The following is a 21,153-nucleotide window of genomic DNA, read 5'->3' as shown; positions in this document are numbered from 1 at the left end:
TCCATCAGCCCCGGCTAGGTGAGGAGACAGGGAGGGAAGAGGAGGGGAAAATGGCTCTTTCAAATTATTTCCTCTTTGTCTTTTTCCTTCATCCATCTCTCTCTCACTCTCTCTTTCTCTCTTTCACATGCCATGTCTGTTCCTCTCTATCTTTCTCTCACTCTCTCTCTTTATCATATGCTGTTTCTCTCGCCCTCCCTCGCTCTCGATCTCCCACCCTCTCTCTCTCTCTCTCTCTCTCTCTCTCTGTCACATATAATCTCTATCTCACTCTCTCTCACACTCCCTCCCTCTCCGCAGAAATGAACATGTTTTCAGTCAGCCTCTTAATTAATTTCATCTCCAATTTGATCACCCTTCTGCGTTTACTCCGCCTTTGTCTCATTTTATGGAAGGAATTCAATAGGTAATGGCAGGAAATTAGCCAGGTGATTTTGTTCAGGAAATGCATTTACGGTAATAGCCTGTGTGTCGTTGTTACAATTTGGTGTCATGATGGAGCTTGTGCCAGAAGTTGCCGTGCTCACACACAAACATGAGTTCACACACATACACACACATACACACACACATACATTACACACACACACACACACACACATACACACACACACACACACATACAGAGAGAGAGGGGGGGAGAGAGAGACAAACACCTCGCATGGAAATACATGAACCACATTGTTTCTCTCGACACACACACATTTTCTCTGTGGTATCTGTACTGTGCTGGACCTGAGCCCTGTCTTGTCTCATCAGGTGGCCTTCACCTTTTTATTTGACCTGGAGGCGCTGCTGAAGATCTGGTGTCTGGGCTTCACCGGCTACATCAGCTCCTCCCTGCACAAGTTTGAGTCACTGCTGGTGGTGGGAACCACTCTACACATATACCCAGACCTGTATCACTCCCAGTTCACCTACTTCCAGGTATAGCTTACATATTTACACACACCTAGACCACTCCCAGGTCACCTACTTTCAGGTACAGCTTACATATTTACACACACCTAGATCACTCCCAGTTCACCTACTTCTAGGTACAGTTGCAAAAATACTTTAATCTTTGCCACTCCCAGTTCAGCCAAGCAAGTTTAGTGAAAGAGAACCACTGAAAGCTTTGGTGAAAGCAGACCGATAGTATTGCCGAACAATCCCTTTAAACCGAACAATCCCTTTAAACCGAATGCGTCAGGCAAGATCATAATGTGAGAAGATAACGACATTGCAGTGGGTTCTGGACTGTTCTCCAGGAGCACTTTTGCAAGGAATAAACTGTGCCTTTTCTGTTGATCAAAACAATTAAATTTGCAGACACATTCCTGTAGCTTGTAGCTTAGATTTAAAAGGCCCAAGCCACATCGCCTCAAACGGACTGTGACATTGTTAATCAGGGTACGTGATTTTTAGCCCACGTTTTGTGCTCACTTTAATTCCATGACAAGCTATTTTTTGTCAAAATCAATATAGCCAATCCAATAAACGCACCCATTCTGAAGAATTGATTTAGTCCTAGCATGTAAAATGTATAACATTCATAACTTGTGATGCGCATTTACTGTAGTTTGGTACTGAAACGAACTTACATCTTTGCTTAAATGTGAAATGTTTCAACAGCCATTCTGGCACTTGCTGTGGTGCAACTGGATGAGGAAAGGTCAGCTTTTGAGATGGAAACTTGGGTTTTTCTTAGTACTTTCAGTTTTTACTCTAATAGGATACATACCGTGATACGAAATAATTGTCTTTTAGTCTCTTTCTGCATACCGTTGTGGCCATGCCAAGGAAAGAGACCTTTTGTGGTGCCATAGTCTAATTATGAATGAATAGACATAACAAGGAAAGTCACGTTGTGTATTTACATCATGGATGACATTTGTTTACTGCTGAAATGCCATTCAAAGGGAAGTTGCTCAAATTGGACCTCTTCCCAGATGCCTTTAAAGGGGTTTAAACTTTTAAAATTAACATTATTACATTTTTTTTTTTGGGAGCCACAGGATACGTGTTGACTTTGAGGATGTCTAGTATAGAGTAATTACATTAATCCATAACACAAGTTTGCTCCTGCTTCCTTGATAATACAGAAATATGTTGGCTTAGGCATAATGCACCTCACTTCCAATAATGGGAACGTGAAATGTATTTGTCAGATAGATCAAATCAGAATTGGGGAGTGATGGTTTGTGATTAGTGCATTTCGCCATGCCTCTATCCAAAATCCTCGCCTCTGTGTTTTTAATTCGTTGCCGGAGTTTAAGACAACCTGCCAGGGTGGAATAGGCCGTTTTTGTGCGTGTCCGCTGCCAAACTATGGCTCTTACAGTAGATAAATGTATCAAAGCCAATGCTAGTTCACCTGAAATATTTACATCTTTCCAGGTAGCACTGCAATACCTACAAAACGTCTAAGACTCCTACATTTGACCTTTATCCAGGTACATCTAGATTATTTACCTAATTCAGGTGAAGCTGAAACACACAAGGTCACCATTTTTTTTTTTTATCCAGGCCAAACAGTCCTTGGCAGTTCCTTGGCAACTTCTTTAATATAAATCAACTAAGAAATAAATACACAGAAATAGTAAGTAGAACACTAATAGGTGGGGATGAAAGAACATTTATTTTGGTCTCCGTTATGATGGCACATCCCCTGGTTGCACTCTAAGTTGTCCATTATAGCAGCTCTCACTGTTAAGCCATTTGTGCTGAGGGGACCAATTCAACTGCAAAATAAATATATTCATTTTTCCATTTATTTGACCCCCCCCAGACAGGTATTTCATATCCCGGAGAAGCTACCATGAAGGGCAGTGATGCTCACCTGGTCCACTGGCAATGACATGCTTAAATGCTCAATCCATCAAGAAGAACCCCAAATATTATGACTCAATCTATTTTTACCTTTGAGGCAATGAAAATGTCTCCTGTGAGAGAGAAGTCGTCAATCAATCTTTTGCGACTTCTTGCAGTAATTTTCTCGTTGATGGCAGGTTTTCACGCTTCATCACAGTAGCAGGTTTATGAATGCCTGTTTGATTAGATATTGTTGTCTATATCTTTTAAATACACTGACTGTTGGACCAAAACAACTGCCAAAAACTATTTCTCTTCAACCAAATACTTGAGAAAATATGTCCAGCTTTCGTGTGACAATTCGAGGACTCACTACACTGAAGTGGAGTTCTGATGAGACTGTAAGACTCAGGTGCTTGAACTCTTGTGAGATTTTGAGTAAAATGCTCCCTTGTCTGCTTAAGTTTAAGTTGTATAGCTACTGAGCTAATGGAACCTCTGAGACGTTGACCCAAGCTAAAGAAACATGTGGGCTATCGTCAAACTAGAACAAATAAACAGGCTGCCAAGTTAATCGGCCACTATTAGTTTAAATAGCAGCTATTTGAGCGATGCTTACCTTAACATGAATAACTGTGCTAGATTGTAGTCTACATTAGGCTATACCAGTCCCTCCAGTCAAAAGTAACTAACATTGCAGGATAAAGCAAGGGTTTGTTGTGATTGTTGTTGATATGGGAATTCTCAAAAATTCGGGTAAAATTGTAGCGACTGCAGTTATTTTGCGGAGATAGGCAAATTAGCATAGCCAGCTAAATACTGTAAAACGAGGGCAAAATGAAAGTCCAGAGCAGTTTAGTTTTAGTTTGCATTAAATGTTCAACTGTTCAAAATGTAACCTAATAGGCCCTACCGTTAACTTGAAAAGAATTAGGCCTATTTATTGCTTGTTTTTTATGATAAAAAAAATAAACATCCCCCCCCTCTGTTTTTTTTGACAAATCGCACCCTGATTATAAGTAGGGTTGTATAGTGGTCAACGCCAAATATCAACCAGGAATGTTGAGAACTGTAGTTTAAACTACACAACTTAACGACAGTGTTTGGGGTTGTCCGGTCGAACTATGGATTTAGGAAACACCTGTGTCACTTAACGATGGTTCATGCTATGTAAGTTACATATGTTGACACTTCGGTAGTTCAAACTATGGTTTTCGGAAACACTTGCATCGCAGCTGCATAGTTCCAACTATGTAAGATGCTCATGTAGTTACCAACTATGCGTTTATGAAATGTACCCCTGAATTTGTAGCCAAAAAGAGGGTATTAGTATGAGATGCACAGATCTGGAATCAGTAATAAGGTAGACAAAGAGTGGGTATCAGTATGAGATACACAGATCTGGAATCAGTAATAAGGTAGACAAAGCGAAGCCCTTCTTTTTTAATGTGGCACCACCGGCCTTCGCTGGTCTGTGACCATGCATCCTTTAATACAAATTAAATGCCCCATTTACCTCTGTTTTCCTCCATCACTGAGTCCAGCTGTCACGACACAAAGTGGCAGAGAATGGCATATGGATATTAATGTCTGCCAGTTTAACACATTGATTAGACGGCTCAGGGAAATCCATCACTTTTACAGTGAGGAGAATTGCATGGAGAATACATAAACATTTTGCATGTCAGGCCTCTTTTAACAAGAACATTTAAAACCTGGGTTGGGTTGCTGTTGGTGCACATAATGAGCTAGGGTCCAATAAATACTTTTGATCAGTGGGCCTATCTAATCACGTTTATTCTTTCTTTCGAAATGTGTTTAAAATCCATGGACAGGGGCGGACTGGCCATCGGGGATACCGGGGGAATCCCCGGTGGGCCGACGAGGTTGGGATGGTCCAAAATACCAGACCACGTCTATCATCAACCGGTCCTCCCACTTATACCGCCGGCACCTTCAACTATTTTCCATACTTCTCAGAACACGTATAATTTCCTCTATTAACTATAACAGTTAAACCACTGACTGATTTTTATACTCCTCCTCGCGATCTGTATTCACACTCATGGTGCCTATTTTTCGAAAATGTTCTGAAGTGTCTTCTGAAATGTGTTCCTACGGACTTCAGAAATTCAACGTAAGAAACGATCTCCACCTTATTAATAAACACCTGAAAATGGGTTCTTACACAGCCGAAGTGTTCTCAGCTGTGCAGATTGAGGATGAGGATTCTTAAATTAAACGCACCTGGATTTGCATATACGACCCGCCAGGGCACGCAACCGTAGTGACGTGTGCCGTCAGCCCTTCTAACACGGAGCGGCCCGTGGGGCATCTGGTAGTTTTGAGGAATTGCATTTAGGAAAACTCTGGGCCATTTATGACTGTTATTTCGCGTGACAGTGACAGTGATACAAGGTAAATTGTGGCGTTGACTTGGCCAATGTTAGCTTGCTTTTCACAGATGAGGTAACGTTCACTACCAACTAGCCTAGCTAACGTTAGGTAGATAAATGTCCAAAATTGAGACCGTTATGATCTGGTAAAATAAGCAAGCTGGCGCTATTGTCATCATCGAGATTATCTACTTTAACATGTTAGCCGTAGTCACTTGTTTACAATCGATGAGCAAGCTATCCATGGTGGAAGTTGTAAAGAGAGCAATCTTATAATTTCTAACCAGCTAGCTTGTTATGCTATAATCACCGTGTTACACACAACACTAACATTATAAACAATGTTAATATGTTATCTAGATTAGATAGTGAGGTCATACTAACACATGAGTATAATGATATTGTTTTGTATTATCATGTGACTATAATGCGCCCGGGCCAGCAGAGTTAGTTTAGGTTCTGTTACTTAACTTATTGTTTTGTTATGCACCTTCAACACCCCTACACACACACAATCACACACCCAGCATGCAATACTACTGATACCACTGATGTTCACACCCCATCGTATGTTCTATTCTGTTCATTTCTACAATATAGTTCATACTAATTCTACCCTCTGATTCCAGTTTCTTTATTGTGTGGATATTCATTCCTTAATGTTCTGTAGTTATACGTATAACCATCTGATACTAGCCCAGAGTTAAGCCTATTCATCTAGCAACCAATACCTACCTTGGAGTGTTACAATAGCCAGTATCATTTTATTCCATGTGTCCACCCAGGCAAATTGGTGGATCCAAATGTTATTAAAAAAAAACATATACGATGTAATTTCTTTGTAATCATCCAAAATAATGTTAAGTGTATGGGTATTTTTCCAAGTAGGCCACTGACTGGTCTATACGTGCGATGCATCGAATGGGCAACGCGCAGTGTATTGAGTGGGCAGCGCGCCGTGTACTGAGTGGGCAGCGCAGCGTGTATTGAGTGGGCCGGTCTGACAGTAACTCCCGGGCCACTTTTTTCCCCCAGTCCGCCCCTGTCCATGGATGCGTGTTGTCCGTCATTAGCTTCAGTGCTTGCAAGTTATCCGGCTGGCATCTGAGTCATCTAAAATACATAGAATACTTGTGATATGTTCAGTGATAAGCAGATTATTTTTTCACGCCACACTTATCTTTGACAACTTTTGTCCTTAACTAAAATGACTAAAACTGAAACTGAAATTTTAATGAACTAAAACAAAATAGAAATTAATCCATGAAATACAAACTAAAGTGAAACTAATGAAACCTCTGGTGAAACTTAGGCTACTAAAACTAAATGGAAATTCAGATTGAATACAAACATATTATCAAAATAAATATGAATTTGACAATGGAAATCTATTATAACCTTGCCATACAGAATGTTCTTGTGGTGCCTACAGTACGCACTCACTTTAGAGGGTTTTTTGGTAACTGCATTTAATGTGATGTGTGTTGCATTGTGTTGGGTGGTTTATGGAGAGAGATCATTTGTGTTTTTTTTTAAACATTAACGATTAAACATATACAAAAAATGAAAGGAAATGTTGTTTCAGTTTTCTTAGTCCCCTATCAGAGGAGCTTGAAGGCCAGTCTATCAGCCTTAGCTTTGTAGTGAAGCACCCATATTCATGAGTCCAAGTTATGCAATGTTGTTAGACATAATTGCATAAGTCATGAATGCATTCCAGCAGTGAGTTTTGTGAAGTTCTTCATGCAGTTTCCATGTTCCTGAAGTACTTAACCCCTTTATTCTCTTTGAAGAAGTAGCTTTAATATCCCTTAATGTTATCACCTTATGATACCATGGAAATAGAAAGTTTTCAAGGTTTGTGTTGAAATGTTGAGCTAATGAATTTCATAGCACAAGGATATGCATAGCAGTGAGAGCAGTGTCTTCTCCGTCTTCTCTGGCATCACATATATAAACAGTCTGAACGAAATAATCAGAGAGTGCAATTTAACTAGATATCCCGGGTATGTTATTAGGAGAAGCACGACCTTCATAACCTACTGCGACAGAGCTGGGGTGTTCAGGCTTAGAGTCTGAAGAGCCCTTCAGAGCCCCAGTCCTGCAGCGGATGTAATTATCTTCACTCTTTTATCACCCAGGATTATCTGATGTAACTCATCAAGAGGCTGTCTTAAGGGGAGACCCTCGTGTCTGACACACTGTCCCTCTGTTTCTTTTTTGGTTAGACGTGTCTCATGTAACCATGAAATACAATGAAATATATATGTCTTAAGAAATTAACAGCACAGCACACGTAAAAAGTCTGGTATTAGGGAGATCAGAAGATCAGACACAGAGAGCCAAGGCTAATTCTCCACGATGCTGTGTCAATTGGATGTCGGAGACCTGATTGGGAGGGAAGGGGGGGATCTTTTGTTGTCGCAAATTTGAGTCGAAATGTCCACCTTAGTTCGACTCATATGTCTCAGACAAAGCTGATCACAGAGATACACATCAAGGCGGAAAGCTGAGCTAGATCAAGGCGAAAGGACTCACTGGAATCACGGTGCTGCAGGATAAAAGCTAATTCACAAGGAGACCAGGAGATTCTGAGATTGCCTTCAGATGTTTCCTCAGTGAACATCATTCACTCAGTGTGCTCAGATGTGTTGAAGGGCTTCTTGCTTTCAAAATCTGTTTCCCCCCCGATATTTCAGTGTGAAGGTCTGCGATTCACCGTGGCAGTTAAGAGGAAACATCAGAAACAAATAATGAAAAAAATAAATAAAGATTCACCACATTTCATAATAGATCCAAAAGCCAGAGGCTGGAAATGTGAGTTGGAGAGCTCTAGGGTTAAAACTTTGCAGATCAATAGTTATCCGTGGCCCGTTATCAAATCCTGACCAAGATGCATAGCCTTTGATGAATGGTCACCGATAGCAATTTGGGTTCTCTGGTCGAATAACAAAAATAGTGCACAACCATGTTATTTCTGGTTGCGCTTCCTCCATTTTATCAATTCCTCCAAAAATCAATTGTCCTAGCGCATTCTGTATGATTTCATATTTTTCGATTTGGGTTTGGGTAAGCCTCGGCGCCCTAATAGAACTGGTGAGAACCACCCATAAAAATGCATTTCTAAAACTACTTTCCACCAAATTCTTTTGTGTTCTACATATTTTTAGGTCTGTAATTCATATAATATTATAACACTACTTAATAGTACATAATAATAATAATAATATAATCATTATTATGATATGATATATCATTTTATTTTTATGCTTTTTAAGTTTTCATTTAGTTTCATTTTACACAGTTTTTTCGAATTTGAAAGGTGATGTTTTATAGCCTCAACATACTGTATGTCCTAAGCCATATGTCATCCATGTGTCAATTGCACATATATTAGCCCTATAGAGCCCTATAGCATTGTGTTTTGTCCTAGGTGCTGCGAGTGGTGCGTCTGATTAAGATCTCCCCAGCGCTGGAGGACTTTGTGTATAAGATCTTTGGGCCAGGGAAGAAGCTGGGCAGTCTAGTGGTGTTCACGGCCAGCCTGCTCATCGTCATGTCCGCCATCAGCCTGCAGATGTTCTGCTTTGTGGAGGACCTGGACCGCTTCACCACCTTTCCCAGGGTAAAACACATACACAACACACGCACACACACACATGCACGCACACGTACACATGCACGCAAACACACACACATGCACGCAGACACATGCACTAAAGACTAATAGTTAGACATTGTTTCTGTCTCATGCACTTGCAAATACTTTACACATTTGCCTTTATGCATGTGAACAAGCTACGTAAACCCAAACAGACAGATCCTAAACAACTTAAGTGAACGGGCCTTAGGGATAAACATGCAAGGTCATGTTCATTCCTTCCCTCATGGATAATTATGAATAGCAGTTTGATGATTTTGAACCCAAAGACTGAAGATACAATCTATATCTCTTTTTGTTTTCTTATGCGTCTAGTAAAGACATGCCTGTTTCAGACTCTCTCCATATGAGGGTAGCCCTCAGCTTAGCTCTTTGATGCAGACTGAGACTGATCGTCTCTTCTTTCTCTTTCTCATTAGCAAAATTATTTTTATCCCTCTCGTTTGGCACTTAGTGGAGAGAATCCAATCATCCCTGTGCTATGACGCACACCAACGGACTCCTCTAAACAACCTTTTTCATCCAGATGGCATGATTCCAATATGATATAAAAACGCCCCCCCCCCCCCCCCCATATAGACCTGTTGCAGAAGTGATCTGGATGTGTGATGACTGGGTGTCTGAGTGAGTGTGGCCAGCCTTACTGAGCAGCCCAGGGGGAATGCTGGGCTCTCATCTGTTCTAGACCTTCATTTGACCTCTCTCACTCTCTCTCTCTCTTTCTCTCTCTCTGTCTTTCACTCTCTCTTTCTCACTCTTCCTGTCCGTTTCTGTTTTCTTTTGTCTTTCTCTCTCTCTCTCTCTCTCTTTCACCCTGTCTTTTTCTTTCTCTGGAGGCCTTGTTGCTCTCAAAAGAACAACTGAAATAGTGAATGTTTTTTTCGTCAAATGCCAATTAAGAAAAAAATCCTCCATACTTTCCTCCTTGATATTTTCTGTATCAACAGCCAAACAACTAAACATCGTTGGACTAAACATCATTGGAGGATGTTTTAGACTTGAGGCACACATTTCTATGTCTATGGGCAGATGCTAGGAAGCCCTCATTGACTTAAGGTATACCCATGAAAAGAGAATTGATGAAATTGAAATTAAATCAAATTTAAGGTGGGATAATTTAGTATATCGAAATCCTTATACGTACCTGCATTTTATGTTTTAATTAGATGCCATCTACTTCATGTTAAAAGCTGCAGTGCTACAGCTAGCTTTTATATTATCGCTATCTCAAATTGCAGCCATAAAAGTAACCAATTTAAAGAGATGATTTTGAGGCAGTTAGCATTTGTTGTTTCTGGACAGCTGAATGGGCTTAAAAAGAGATAGCCTAATAAGCGTTTGCACATTAAAATCCTCGCAAAGACGATGGAGATCTGATGTGATTTGAGAGTTTTGTTTGGTGCAAAGTGATTGCACAGCACTTTCCAGGAGACAAACACAACGACTTTTTTCCTCTTTGTTTTTTTTTTCTGCCCTGCTCTCATTTCCTCTCCCTCTTTCTTTCTCTTCTCTTGGTCTTTACTCATTTGTTCTGGCTTTTGTTCTCTCAGTGATAAACACAGCGTTTTAGAAGTGGAAATGAATTCTTCAGAGCATCCTTAAGGGCCGTGCACGGCGTACACTGGCGTTGCGACGGCATTCGTGGCACGCGTGTGACTCCCGCAGCACCGCACGCTTCAAGTAGCCTCCTCAGCATGCGTAACGGCCCAGTCTTGAAGGAGGCGCTTGACATTTCCACCCCCCTTTGTTGTGTTGCTTATGGTGAGCGGGCCGCAAATGCCATAGCTGGCTAATGAGGAGGGTCGTGTTTGTTCACCACAGGGTTGTATTCATCTCTCTCAACCCCCCTCCCCCAACCACCCTCTATTTCACTTCCTTTGCTCTCTCTCTTTCTCTCCTTCTTTCTAACTTTCTCTCGATCTCTTTTCCTGCTCCCCCCACCCACCCCAACCCCTCTTTCTCTCGTGCAGGCTTTCATGTCCATGTTTCAGATCCTCACTCAGGAGGGCTGGGTGGACGTCATGGACCAGACTCTGGTGGCGGTCGGGCATATGTGGGCTCCCCTGGTCGCCATCTACTTCATCCTCTACCATCTGTTTGCCACTCTGGTAAACAAACTCTTCTTTGCACTGGGTTTCGTGCCGTATTCCCTCCACCGCCTATCAGTGAGTGTGTCAAGGTATTGGTTGCCCCCCGGATCAACAGAGGACCCGGCTCTGATCACTTTTTGAAGCAGCTAATTGATTGGTCCGTGTCATGACACAAGTCTCCAGGGCAAGGGGTCTTACGGAGCCACGGTGCTAAGTACCTCCCAGGGTGGTTAATTTAGGAGCTTTGCTCTAGAGATCATTGATCCCAACCTTATAGCTCTGGAAGTCATTACTCATATTTTATGATACCTGATACACTGTATATGAGCCCACACCAACACTTACAGTTGATTAAATGTGAGTGAGTTATGATTTATGTCCAATTTTCACTGATACAGCCTCTCCAACTGAGGTTTATGTGACGGTGTTTATATACTTGGAAGTCTGGGGAAAAACATGTCGAACTATAATCATGTCAGCAATCCTGACAAAAATGTTGAATCCTAATCAAAAATCAAATGTGTAATACGTAAGAGTGTCACAGAGAGGATGCTGGGAACATTTCCGAAGCCTTTACTTTTTTTTTTCTACAAAGATCGTCAATTTAGTTTAAGTCACACTTGTCAAAGTTTCACTTTTAACAAATTGAAACCTGAGTTCATTGTTCATCCAAAAGCAGTAATGTTATGCCAGAGGGTCTGTAATGGAGAAAAAATGATTGCATTAACACAGACCAGGTCAACTCCACCATGAGCATCTCCGGTTGCTCCGCTACCTCCCGCTAATATGGCCCTTTCAGTCTACTGCGACAGGTTGCTTTTGCTCGGCCCAGTGGTGCTGGAATGGGCAGCGCCCTCTCTATACGGGCCGTTATTAATGTACTTCACTCTCAGCAGCCACAGGGACCCGATGAGTCATGGAACCACACAGATTACCCATTCAGAACAATCCGCTGACCAATGGGTCTGAAATAGCTCCGAGAAGAACCCCTGCAGATAACCACATATTGTTATTCTCTATTTCTCTCTCTCTCTCTCTCTCTCTCTCTCTCTCTCTCTCTCCCTCTCTCTTTCTGCCAAAACAAGCTTTTTTAAAGAAAGACACGATAATGGATTCATTTTTTTCCCCTCCCTGCTCAAGGACCTCCTGCTTAATGATGTTTTCTCTTGCAAATATGAATAAACAAGGACAATAGGCTTTCATCCCTGTATGGCTACAGTTTCCCTTTGTTGGTTTAATTTAGTCTGTTCACTCACAGATTTTTTTAATCAAATTTTGGACAAAACCTTTTGAATTGCACATGTTTTGTAGAGGCTGCACGTTTGCGATATATATGTGGGTTGTTTCTGAATAAGTATTTAAGGTTCATATGCACATTTATTTATTTATTTATTTATTTATTACTTTCCAGATCCTTCTCAGCTTGTTTGTGGCTGTCATCCTTGACAATTTGGAGTTGGATGAGGACCTGAAGAAACTCAAGCAGGTAGGAAGCCTTTTTTGTGTTCACATTTTGTTTTGTTGTACCAGCAGGGGCCTGGTTAGTTATGTCAAGTTAGTTAGCCTTTGAGGACTTAATTTCGTTTTTTTTTTCTATGTAATAACAGCACAGCATAGGAACCCATGCTGTATATTAAGACTTAGTAGAAGTAAACATGTGCTCTCTCCTGTGATTTTAACTTGATGATGGTGACAGTTTAAAGGAAATCCATAGGGGTCAGATCCTTGATCAGGTGACGATGTTTTCTATCGCAGCTGCTAGTCTGATTATTGCTCTTGTATCAACTTGCAATCAGACACACACACGCACACACATTTTTGGCCCAGGTTGCAGTGCAATATTAGCATATTTGTTATATTTGTTGATTGAGTTGGGATTTTCTGAGACCATCTGGATATTTCCAGTGAGTCATGTTGTCGTTAGTCCACATGTTGTTAGGCAACATCAGACCTCATGCTATTTGGTGTTTACCCTGGTCATCGATTCAACTTTCAAAGCTGGTCTAAAGCTGAAACCAGCTGTTGCTGAAGAAAAAAAAAAAACGTTTCAGAGGAGATCATGTTCTTCACTCCCACATGGGCCCAGCTCGGCAGGAAACACAATTTGTCAGTTGTTTGACTGTATTATAATATCACTAGATTGAATTTCACCATAATTCTGGCAAATGGTTCGGTTCACGTAGCAAAGTTGTTTAAATCTGTGGGTGACATAGCATGGCTACAACAGCTATAGTTCATTGCTGTGTTCTCCATATTTAGGACATGTGGCTGGTTTGGTTGTCATTGTGCTTTTGATGACTCATCAATCAGTTAGCACATCTGATTGACTGACCACAGTGGGTCTCCCTGATTGCCACTAGATGGAGAAGGCCACACTATTAACCCCCTTAATCAACTGCAAATGACCCACCTCTGTGGTCACATGACAGTCAGGAAATGACTGTGAAAACCAGTCTGAGCAAAGTCTGTCTCCACGGATGTGCCCCACCCACTGTGCCCCACCCACCCACATACATCCCTCTACCCTAGGTAACAGTAAAAAAGAAAAAGCAGGAAGAGCCTTCTCTCTCAGTACCCCCGCCCCTGCCTTGCGTTACCCTGTCACGTCGCTCTATTCCGTCACACGGCTGGCCTGTTATCCCCCCAGTCACAGATGAGTGATCGGCCGTTGCTGCGGTAAAATTGCCTATTTTACAGGTGCTTCAAACACAGATGGCCGCAAACTAAAAATATACTGCTGTATTGTGATTGCCTGCCAAAAATAGAGAGAAAAGGGGGTGCCTTCTCTAAACAGTTGGCAACAAACCAATTTCCGGCACTGACCTTCATCATAACGAGGCTTTCACAGAGTGATGTGAAGCAAATAATAGTCAATATTTTGCTGTTGTTGTTGTTGTTGTTGCTGTTTTTGTTTTATTGTGTGTTGCAGTTTGGTTGTGGGCAACCTCTTTATTGTGTTGGCTCTTATTTTCCTTTTCCTTGTAGGGTTTGATAAACAGTATTCCCTGCTAATTTGGATTATGCCACACTGCACAAACCAACATGTTAGAGCACTCTCACATTAGTAAATCTCACATTAGCACTCTCAAGTATGTTCCTAATTCTCCACCCCCTTTGTCCAGTGAGATTTAGTTCTGCAGCTAGCTAGCCACATTTTCTACAGTCTGCCACACAAGTGAATAACTACATCTACTACTACTTCTTTCTGAGCAGCCATTTTAAGCCTGGAGTTTATACGCACACTGAAAAAAAGCATCAGTGAGAGCTCTCATCAGTATTGATAGTGAAACCAGCGTAACATAGCCGAACCCCCAGGGGTGATAATTGCTCCGCAGCCTGATTGGCCGACAGAACAAGGGCCAGCACTGGGAAAATTGATTTGCGTTGGCTGTTTTAAAAAAAAAAAAATGTAAAGGTGGTTTCTGTGAATGGTTGACACAGAGCCACCAGATACGATTGACATTTCCATTTTAGTTTGATTGGGCACAGTGGATGGCTGTGGGGATTGCTGGGATTGCCCTATAACCCTTACGCACCAGGGGGCCAGACCCATGGCAGGCGCTTATGTGTGCAGTATGATAATACGATCAGACCAGAGTATGTAAACAAAACGGTGCACTGGGGCCAAAGGCATGATTGGCTATGATGGGGGAACTTGTTTAGATTGTTCATTGTGAACAAGACTGGCACATGCCAGAAGGCTGTTTCAGAAGAGCGAAGAGCGGAAAGTCTGAGATGCACTTTATTGCAGAGACAGCTGGAGACCAGAGAAGCCCGAGAAATGAATGAATAAACGTGACTGGAGCTTGTCTTTGTATTATGAATGTGTTGTGACTGTCACACACACACACACACACACACACACTCACACATATCGTGCAGATAGTAGATGATGGTAGACTCGGGTGAAACTCATATGAGACATAATGTAAAAAAAACTGTGAGAACATGATGTAATCATTGATTTAAAAAAAAATTGTAAATGTAAAATATGCATCATGCTGGCTTACCTGCCTCCAGTAACGTAGGCTAATTGGAAATTGAATGCTGCATTTGGAGAATTAGATGTCAGCTAACTGGATGGCAGTCAGTTCCCAGTAAACCTTTAAGTGATGAGACCTCTGTGAAAGCGAGTGTTTTTTCCCGCTCTGATGGGGCTTGGCTCGCCGCCAGGAAAGCTGCCAGTGTGTATTGGAGCAGACACACCTGAGTCAAAGAGTGTTAATTAACTCGCCCCGACTGCCATTGTTTGAGTGTCTGTGTGTGTGCGTGTGTGTGTGTCTGTGTTTGTCTGTGTGTGCGCGTGTGTGTGTGTGTGTGTGTGTGTGTGTGTGTGTGTGTGTGTGTGTGTGTACGGGTGTTGTCTGCATTCAAATGATGACATAGTTGCTTTTGCACACAGTGCTCTGAAGCAGGCAGTGCATCCTCAGTGTGACTCAGCCTCTGGATCCATCCGTGTGTGTGTCTCCAAAATCCATCATCTGTAGTCAGTACGGTAAATCCTAGTACACGAATGACTTCAGGCGCTGAAGTGTGTTTACACAGTGTGTTTACGCTCTGGATGTGGCAGTGGTTGACGTATGTTCTGTTTCGGACTGGCTCGCCTCTTCTCTTACCAGGAGGGTTTTGCTGGTTCCATGGCCTAGTGCTGAGATGCAGGACCCAGCTTGTTGCCTTTGTTTGTCTTGAGGTTGTGTTGAGCTGCAAGTGGTTGGAGACCTCTTGCTCCTCAGTGCACCGAAAACAATGGCTACAGAAAGACTCTGTTTAGGATCACAGTGAAGGGTAGGGGACAAAGAGAACGCAGCATGGTTGCCATGTTGGCGTGTGGTCACTTCTTAGAAAGGCAGAGAATCCTCTCAGTATTTGTCATCTAGGAGTGTGTGTGGGTAGCCAGTCCACAGTGGGTATCCAGTACTCTATATACCCTTTTTATGTTGTTTTGATCTGGTTGGTTTTGTTAGTTTGGCTTCACTTTACTGTTGTCGTTTTTATTATGCTTATGAATGATATTGGTTGCCATGCTAATGTGTCTCCTTGGGGTTGCCAGAGTTCTCTATTCAGCATATTAATTATGGAAGTGTGACTGGCTGGAAAGCCTCTAGTTCAGTATAACAGTGGGGAAGCTCCTGGGGTGTTCAGGAGAGACACAGACTGTAAAACTGGACAAGACCAGAAACCAGTGGAAGCACAACATCACTCTGTAGTTTAGCAGCAATCAGCACATCAGCCACGATTATAGTTTCGAAAGCTTTGCAGGTATGTGGCTTACTTTACTGCCTTGTGATTTTCTTGTGTATGAGTCATGGACCGGCTTTGGGAATGATTGATTTCACAGTAGGGGTCTACAAATGTTGATGAATTCTGTGAAAGCATTTGTGTGAGATGATGCCTGTGACAAAATCCGTGGCATTGTGGTCCCTCTATATTTATATAGACAAATTTCGAGATGTTCCTGCGTTGTACTCTGTTTCACATTAAAAACTTGTATAAATCTTCATAAATCACTAATGTGCCATTTCTCTGGTTGAGCATGAATTATATTATATTATAAATGCTTCATCCCATTTTGTTCTGAGATGGGCATCAAGGATAAGCAGATAAAAACTCGATGGCTACTGACGGTAGCGGGTCTGCCCCTGGTTTGGGCCCAGTCTTTCCTGGAGTCGGCGGCATATTTCACCAAGCTGGGTGTGTGTTTGTGTTTGTGTGTGTGTTTGTGTTTGTGTTTGTGTTTGTGTACGGGTTTATGAGATACAGTAGCAAAGTGATCAGTAATAGCATCGTGAAATAACATTTGTCATCATTTGGCATTTAGAACACAGAACGCGCCTGTATGGAGATGACGTGCATCTGTCAACACTGTCAGCCAATTTGTCCTTATTTGAAACAAATTCCTAAGCCAGGGACACAAATGACAAAAGTATCTGTGGGTTTGTGCACGTTGATGGATGTTTCTTGTGCAGTGTCTCTGCAGTGGAGGGCTATGCTCCATAGTTTATCCTTGATCAGAGTTCAGTCAGGACCACTCTCTTCCAATAACAATTTACTGGAGTATTGAGAAGCATACAACAGTTATCTTTGACGGAATGGCTAAGTTCAGGGGGGCTTCTGCTCATCGTAGTGGTAAGTGTTATAGAATAGAAAAATAGAATAGAATAGTCTTCATTGTCATTGTATTTGCATACAATGAAATTTGGAGTGTAAGTGTGTGTGTGTGTAAGAGTGTAAGTGTAATTGTGTAAGAGTGTAAGTGTATGTGTGTGTGTGTAAGAGTGTATTTGTGTAAGAGTGTAAGTGTGTGTGTGTGTGTAAGTGTAAGTGTGTGTGTGTAAGAGTGTAAGTGTAAGTGTGTAAGAGTGTAAGTGTGTGTGTGTAAGAGTGTAAGTGTGTGTGTGTAAGAGTGTAAGTGTAAGTGTGTGTGTGTAAGAGTGTAAGTGTGTAAGAGTGTAAGAGTGTAAGTGTGTGTGTGTAAGAGTGTAAGTGTAAGTGTGTAACAGTGTAAGTGTGTGTGTGTAAGAGTGTAAGTGTGTGTGTGTGTAAGAGTGTAAGTGTAAGTGTGTAAGAGTGTAAGTGTAAGTGTGTGTGTGTGTAAGAGTGTAAGTGTAAGTGTGTGTGTGTAAGAGTGTAAATGTGTAAGAGTGTAAGTGTGTAAGAGTGTAAGTGTATGTGTGTGTAAGAGTGTAAGTGTGTGTGTGTAAGAGTGTAAGTGTATGTGTGTAAGAGTGTAAGTGTGTGTGTGTAAGTGTGTGTGTGTGTAAGAGTGTATGTGTAAGTGTGTGTGTGTAAGAGTGTAAGTGAGAAGGAGTGTAAGTGTATGTGTGTAAGAGTGTAAGTGTATCGTATGGAAAGGGTTAAGCCCCCCACAGCATGTTTGACTGTGTTAGGAAAGTTGTTGGTAAGCTAGCCAACATAGCTATCACAATAACATTACGAAGAAGCCGACGCGAGAGCACTTATTACTAGCATCAATGTCCAAGCGTGACAATCGCTAACGAGATGTCTTGCTAGCGGCTAATCTTAGCGAAACCTGTTGAAATTTGCTTACTTTGTTTATGACAAACTAGCGAGTCAACAACTTTCCTAACACAGTCAAACATCAAGCAAGTGCAACACAAGACAAAGCAAGACAGCAAATAAGGTACTGAATAGTCCAGCAGAAAGTAGCCCCCTACCTGGCGGCTCCAGAAACTCCATAGTGTTACTTTAAATGGGCCGCCTTAACATCAGAAACATCAGAAACCTGTTAATGAACCCCACAGCCTACGGCACGGCGTCGATCAGGGCCCGAGATAGCAGGAGGCAGCTAATGAGCTTGCCGGCGTCCCTGTCAGGTCTCGACGATGCCAGTCAGCCGACACTCCGCTCATCAGCGCTGATTGGAATAATGCATTTATTGCGTGAAATTAGGTTTGGAAAGGGGGAAATGTTTAATGAATTGTGCAGACAGCCAGACACGTGTATGGATTGGGGTGGGGGGGGATTTGGGAAATGTGGGAGGGGGATTATGATTGGAAAAAGATACGCCCTGGAGGAAGTTTGAAACGGTCCGCCGGTGATCCGTTGAGATGCGTGTGGTGTTGGAAGGGTAGACGGGGTGCATCGGTGCACCGGCGGCACGTTTGATGGAGGAGACATTTTCATTTGAGAATCCTCGCGGTGGAATTTTTTGCATGAACGAGTCACCAGCGGTTGACATGCTCCAGAACCACATGACAGCTCATAGGAACCACCAACTGTGAAAGATTAATACCAAAAAAGATGTTAAAATGTCCTGTGGTAAGACCTTCCAGGAACATTTAACTCCTTGTCTTCAGTCGATAATGTATGAACACTCCATAGGCATTCCGAGTTAAAAAAAAAAAACCTGGTTAGGTATTCCACTGTTTTGTCCATAAAGTAGCGCCTCAGTCATAGAGATGCTCATGGGCCGTGTGGTCTTTTGATGTTAGAAAATTGATGGGTGTTAGCAGGCAAACAAATCATTACTCCCCTGGAGGCCCCGGACATCAGGGGGAGGAACGGGGACGATACGGGGAGAATGTTTATCTCTTAACAGCCAGCAAATCACACAGAGAAGTTTCCCCCCGCGGATGCTGCCAGGGTGTCTTCCCCCTCCCGCCTGAGGTCCCCGTTGTCAGACTCCTCTCTTGGCCATGATATGTGTCGTGACGTACGGATCGAAAGAAGGAGATAAAAAGAGAGAGAAAGACTGATGAATGGAGAAGTGGAAGGGAGAATTCACTGAATTCTTACAGTGCATGTATGTGTATGTTCATGTTAATATGTTGAGAGGCAGATAAGGAGGACAAAGAAAAAATTACAGAAAGAAAGAAAAGAAAAGAAATTATTCATAGTAAAAAAAAATGATTCATAGTCAAAGAGAAAGAAAGAGAAAGGAAAAAGTATATTGTGTATAAAGCCAGAGAGAGTGTGAAAAGAGTCTTTTGAGATGACCAGCACTTCTCTTTATTAAAGCAGGCTGTTTGCAGAGCTCCCCAGCGCTGGTGGTGACTAATGAACAGGCCTATGCTGTGCCACGCTCGCTTTGTTAGGCCTGGGACCGCCACTCCTCCTGCCCACTGCTCTTAGTAATGAGGGGGCCGAATTTGTGTGTGTATGTGTGTGTGTGAGAGAGAGAGAGAGAGAAAGAAAGAAAGAAAGAAAGAAATAAAGAAAGAAAGAAAGAGAGAGAGAGAGAGAAAGGAAAGACCGAAAGACACAGATAAGAGCCGCTGTAGCATCTTTCACATACAAAACATAGACTGAAGCAAAATTTGATTTCTCATAATCAGTTCACCAGTCAACCACTTGGATGACATAGATATTGAAAAATCCTGAGGGAAATGGCTTACTTTGAAATGAAGTGTGAATGAAGTAGTGAATGAAGAGAAGTCCCCCCCCCCCCTTACCCTCGAACATGTTAATCCAATGGTTCCAATAGAGTGTACAAGTGATTCATTGATCATTTTGTATGCTGTGATTATCATTTTTTCAAGTTCTTCACTATGTGGGAACAGATTTTGGAAAATCGACAAAATAACGCCCGTGGTAGTTAAATAACTCCTTGAGAGACTCCACATTTGATTCTGTTCAGTAAAGTGCATGTGTATGTCATCTCCGTATAGACTTCATATAGACCCATTATATATTATATCTCTAAAATATATCTGTTGCTATCCCTCTAACAATGCAAAAATAACAGACTACAAAGCAAGTCACTTAGCTAATGCATCATCAATTGACAAGGTGAACCGAAGCTAACCATATCTAGCTTTACAGATCGCGGATGTAACTTAAGTAAACACATGAATTATCTAAGGATTTAATGGCCGCAATCTGTTGCATGAAATAAATCAGATGTTTAGGCACTAGAGAAGTAACATTAGCTTTCATAAGAAACCTGGGGTGTGAGTTAAGAGTTGTCTAGAGTTCTAGATACTACTTAGGGGCAAACAACAAGAGGTAGACCATATTTGTTCTGCTTTAGTAGTAGCGATGTCTTTATTTTGTGAGGCAAAGCTACAGTTAATTACAAAAGACCAACTGATAACTCACCAAACGGTTTGCCTAGGTTTTCCACTGGCGTTGTTTTGTTCACATCTTATTTTCGCCGCTTTTGCAAAAACCCATACATTTTTCCATAAGGACATTTTTCCTTTGAAACCAGGAGGTGTTCAAATTCATTAAAACAATAAAAACGACAAACTTCTGGCCACTTTACATACTCTATTCCCACTGGAGCCATCAGAAGATTACCGTTAATGTTACAAGGTCGCCAGGAGACAGATTAACGGTCCAACTTGACCATTTTGCTCCCATTACCATACGAGACCATGACAGTAAAATAACTATAAATAAATGGCTTTCAGTGTGAGTGGGAATAAGGCATGTGGCTCCTGCGCTCCGTCTTCGCAATGCACGAGTAGGAAGATCTCTTCATCTTCTTCTTTTCTCGTCATCCATTTTAATATTTCAGCATTCATATATCTCGTGGTGCATATGCAGCTTGAGCTGCTGTGAGGTGTGTGTGTGTGTGTGTGAATGAAGCTGCAATCAAAGTCAGATGAACACTTTAAAGGTTCTGTGATGTTGAAGCATGTTGGTTGTATTACTGTGTAGTTTTTCTTTGCCATTGTTGCCCTTGGCTTGATCTATCCATGCAGATCCATTTACATGGGACTACAGGGGGAATCTGTAACACGGGTTTGAA

At 41.9% G+C, this 21,153-nt stretch overlaps 1 protein-coding gene across 3 annotated transcripts in view; it reads left to right on the top strand.

Annotated features, from left to right (window-relative positions):
• The window catches only part of nalcn (sodium leak channel, non-selective), a 113,827-nt gene that overhangs the window by 42,242 nt on the left and 50,432 nt on the right, over nucleotides 1–21,153 (top strand). For all 3 annotated transcript variants that reach the window (XM_031586720.2, XM_012833987.2, XM_031586705.1), the window contains exons 13-16: nucleotides 760–927; nucleotides 8,623–8,814; nucleotides 10,821–10,958; nucleotides 12,352–12,426. In XM_031586720.2, the coding sequence (XP_031442580.1) occupies nucleotides 760–927; nucleotides 8,623–8,814; nucleotides 10,821–10,958; nucleotides 12,352–12,426 (573 nt within the window). The remainder of the gene's footprint in view (nucleotides 1–759; nucleotides 928–8,622; nucleotides 8,815–10,820; nucleotides 10,959–12,351; nucleotides 12,427–21,153) is intronic.

Source organism: Clupea harengus, chromosome 2 (genome assembly GCF_900700415.2).
Source record: "Clupea harengus chromosome 2, Ch_v2.0.2, whole genome shotgun sequence".
Taxonomy (NCBI): Eukaryota; Metazoa; Chordata; class Actinopteri; order Clupeiformes; family Clupeidae; genus Clupea; species Clupea harengus.
Note: the sequence above shows the minus strand (reverse complement) of the source record. Positions and strands in the feature narration are given on the sequence as shown.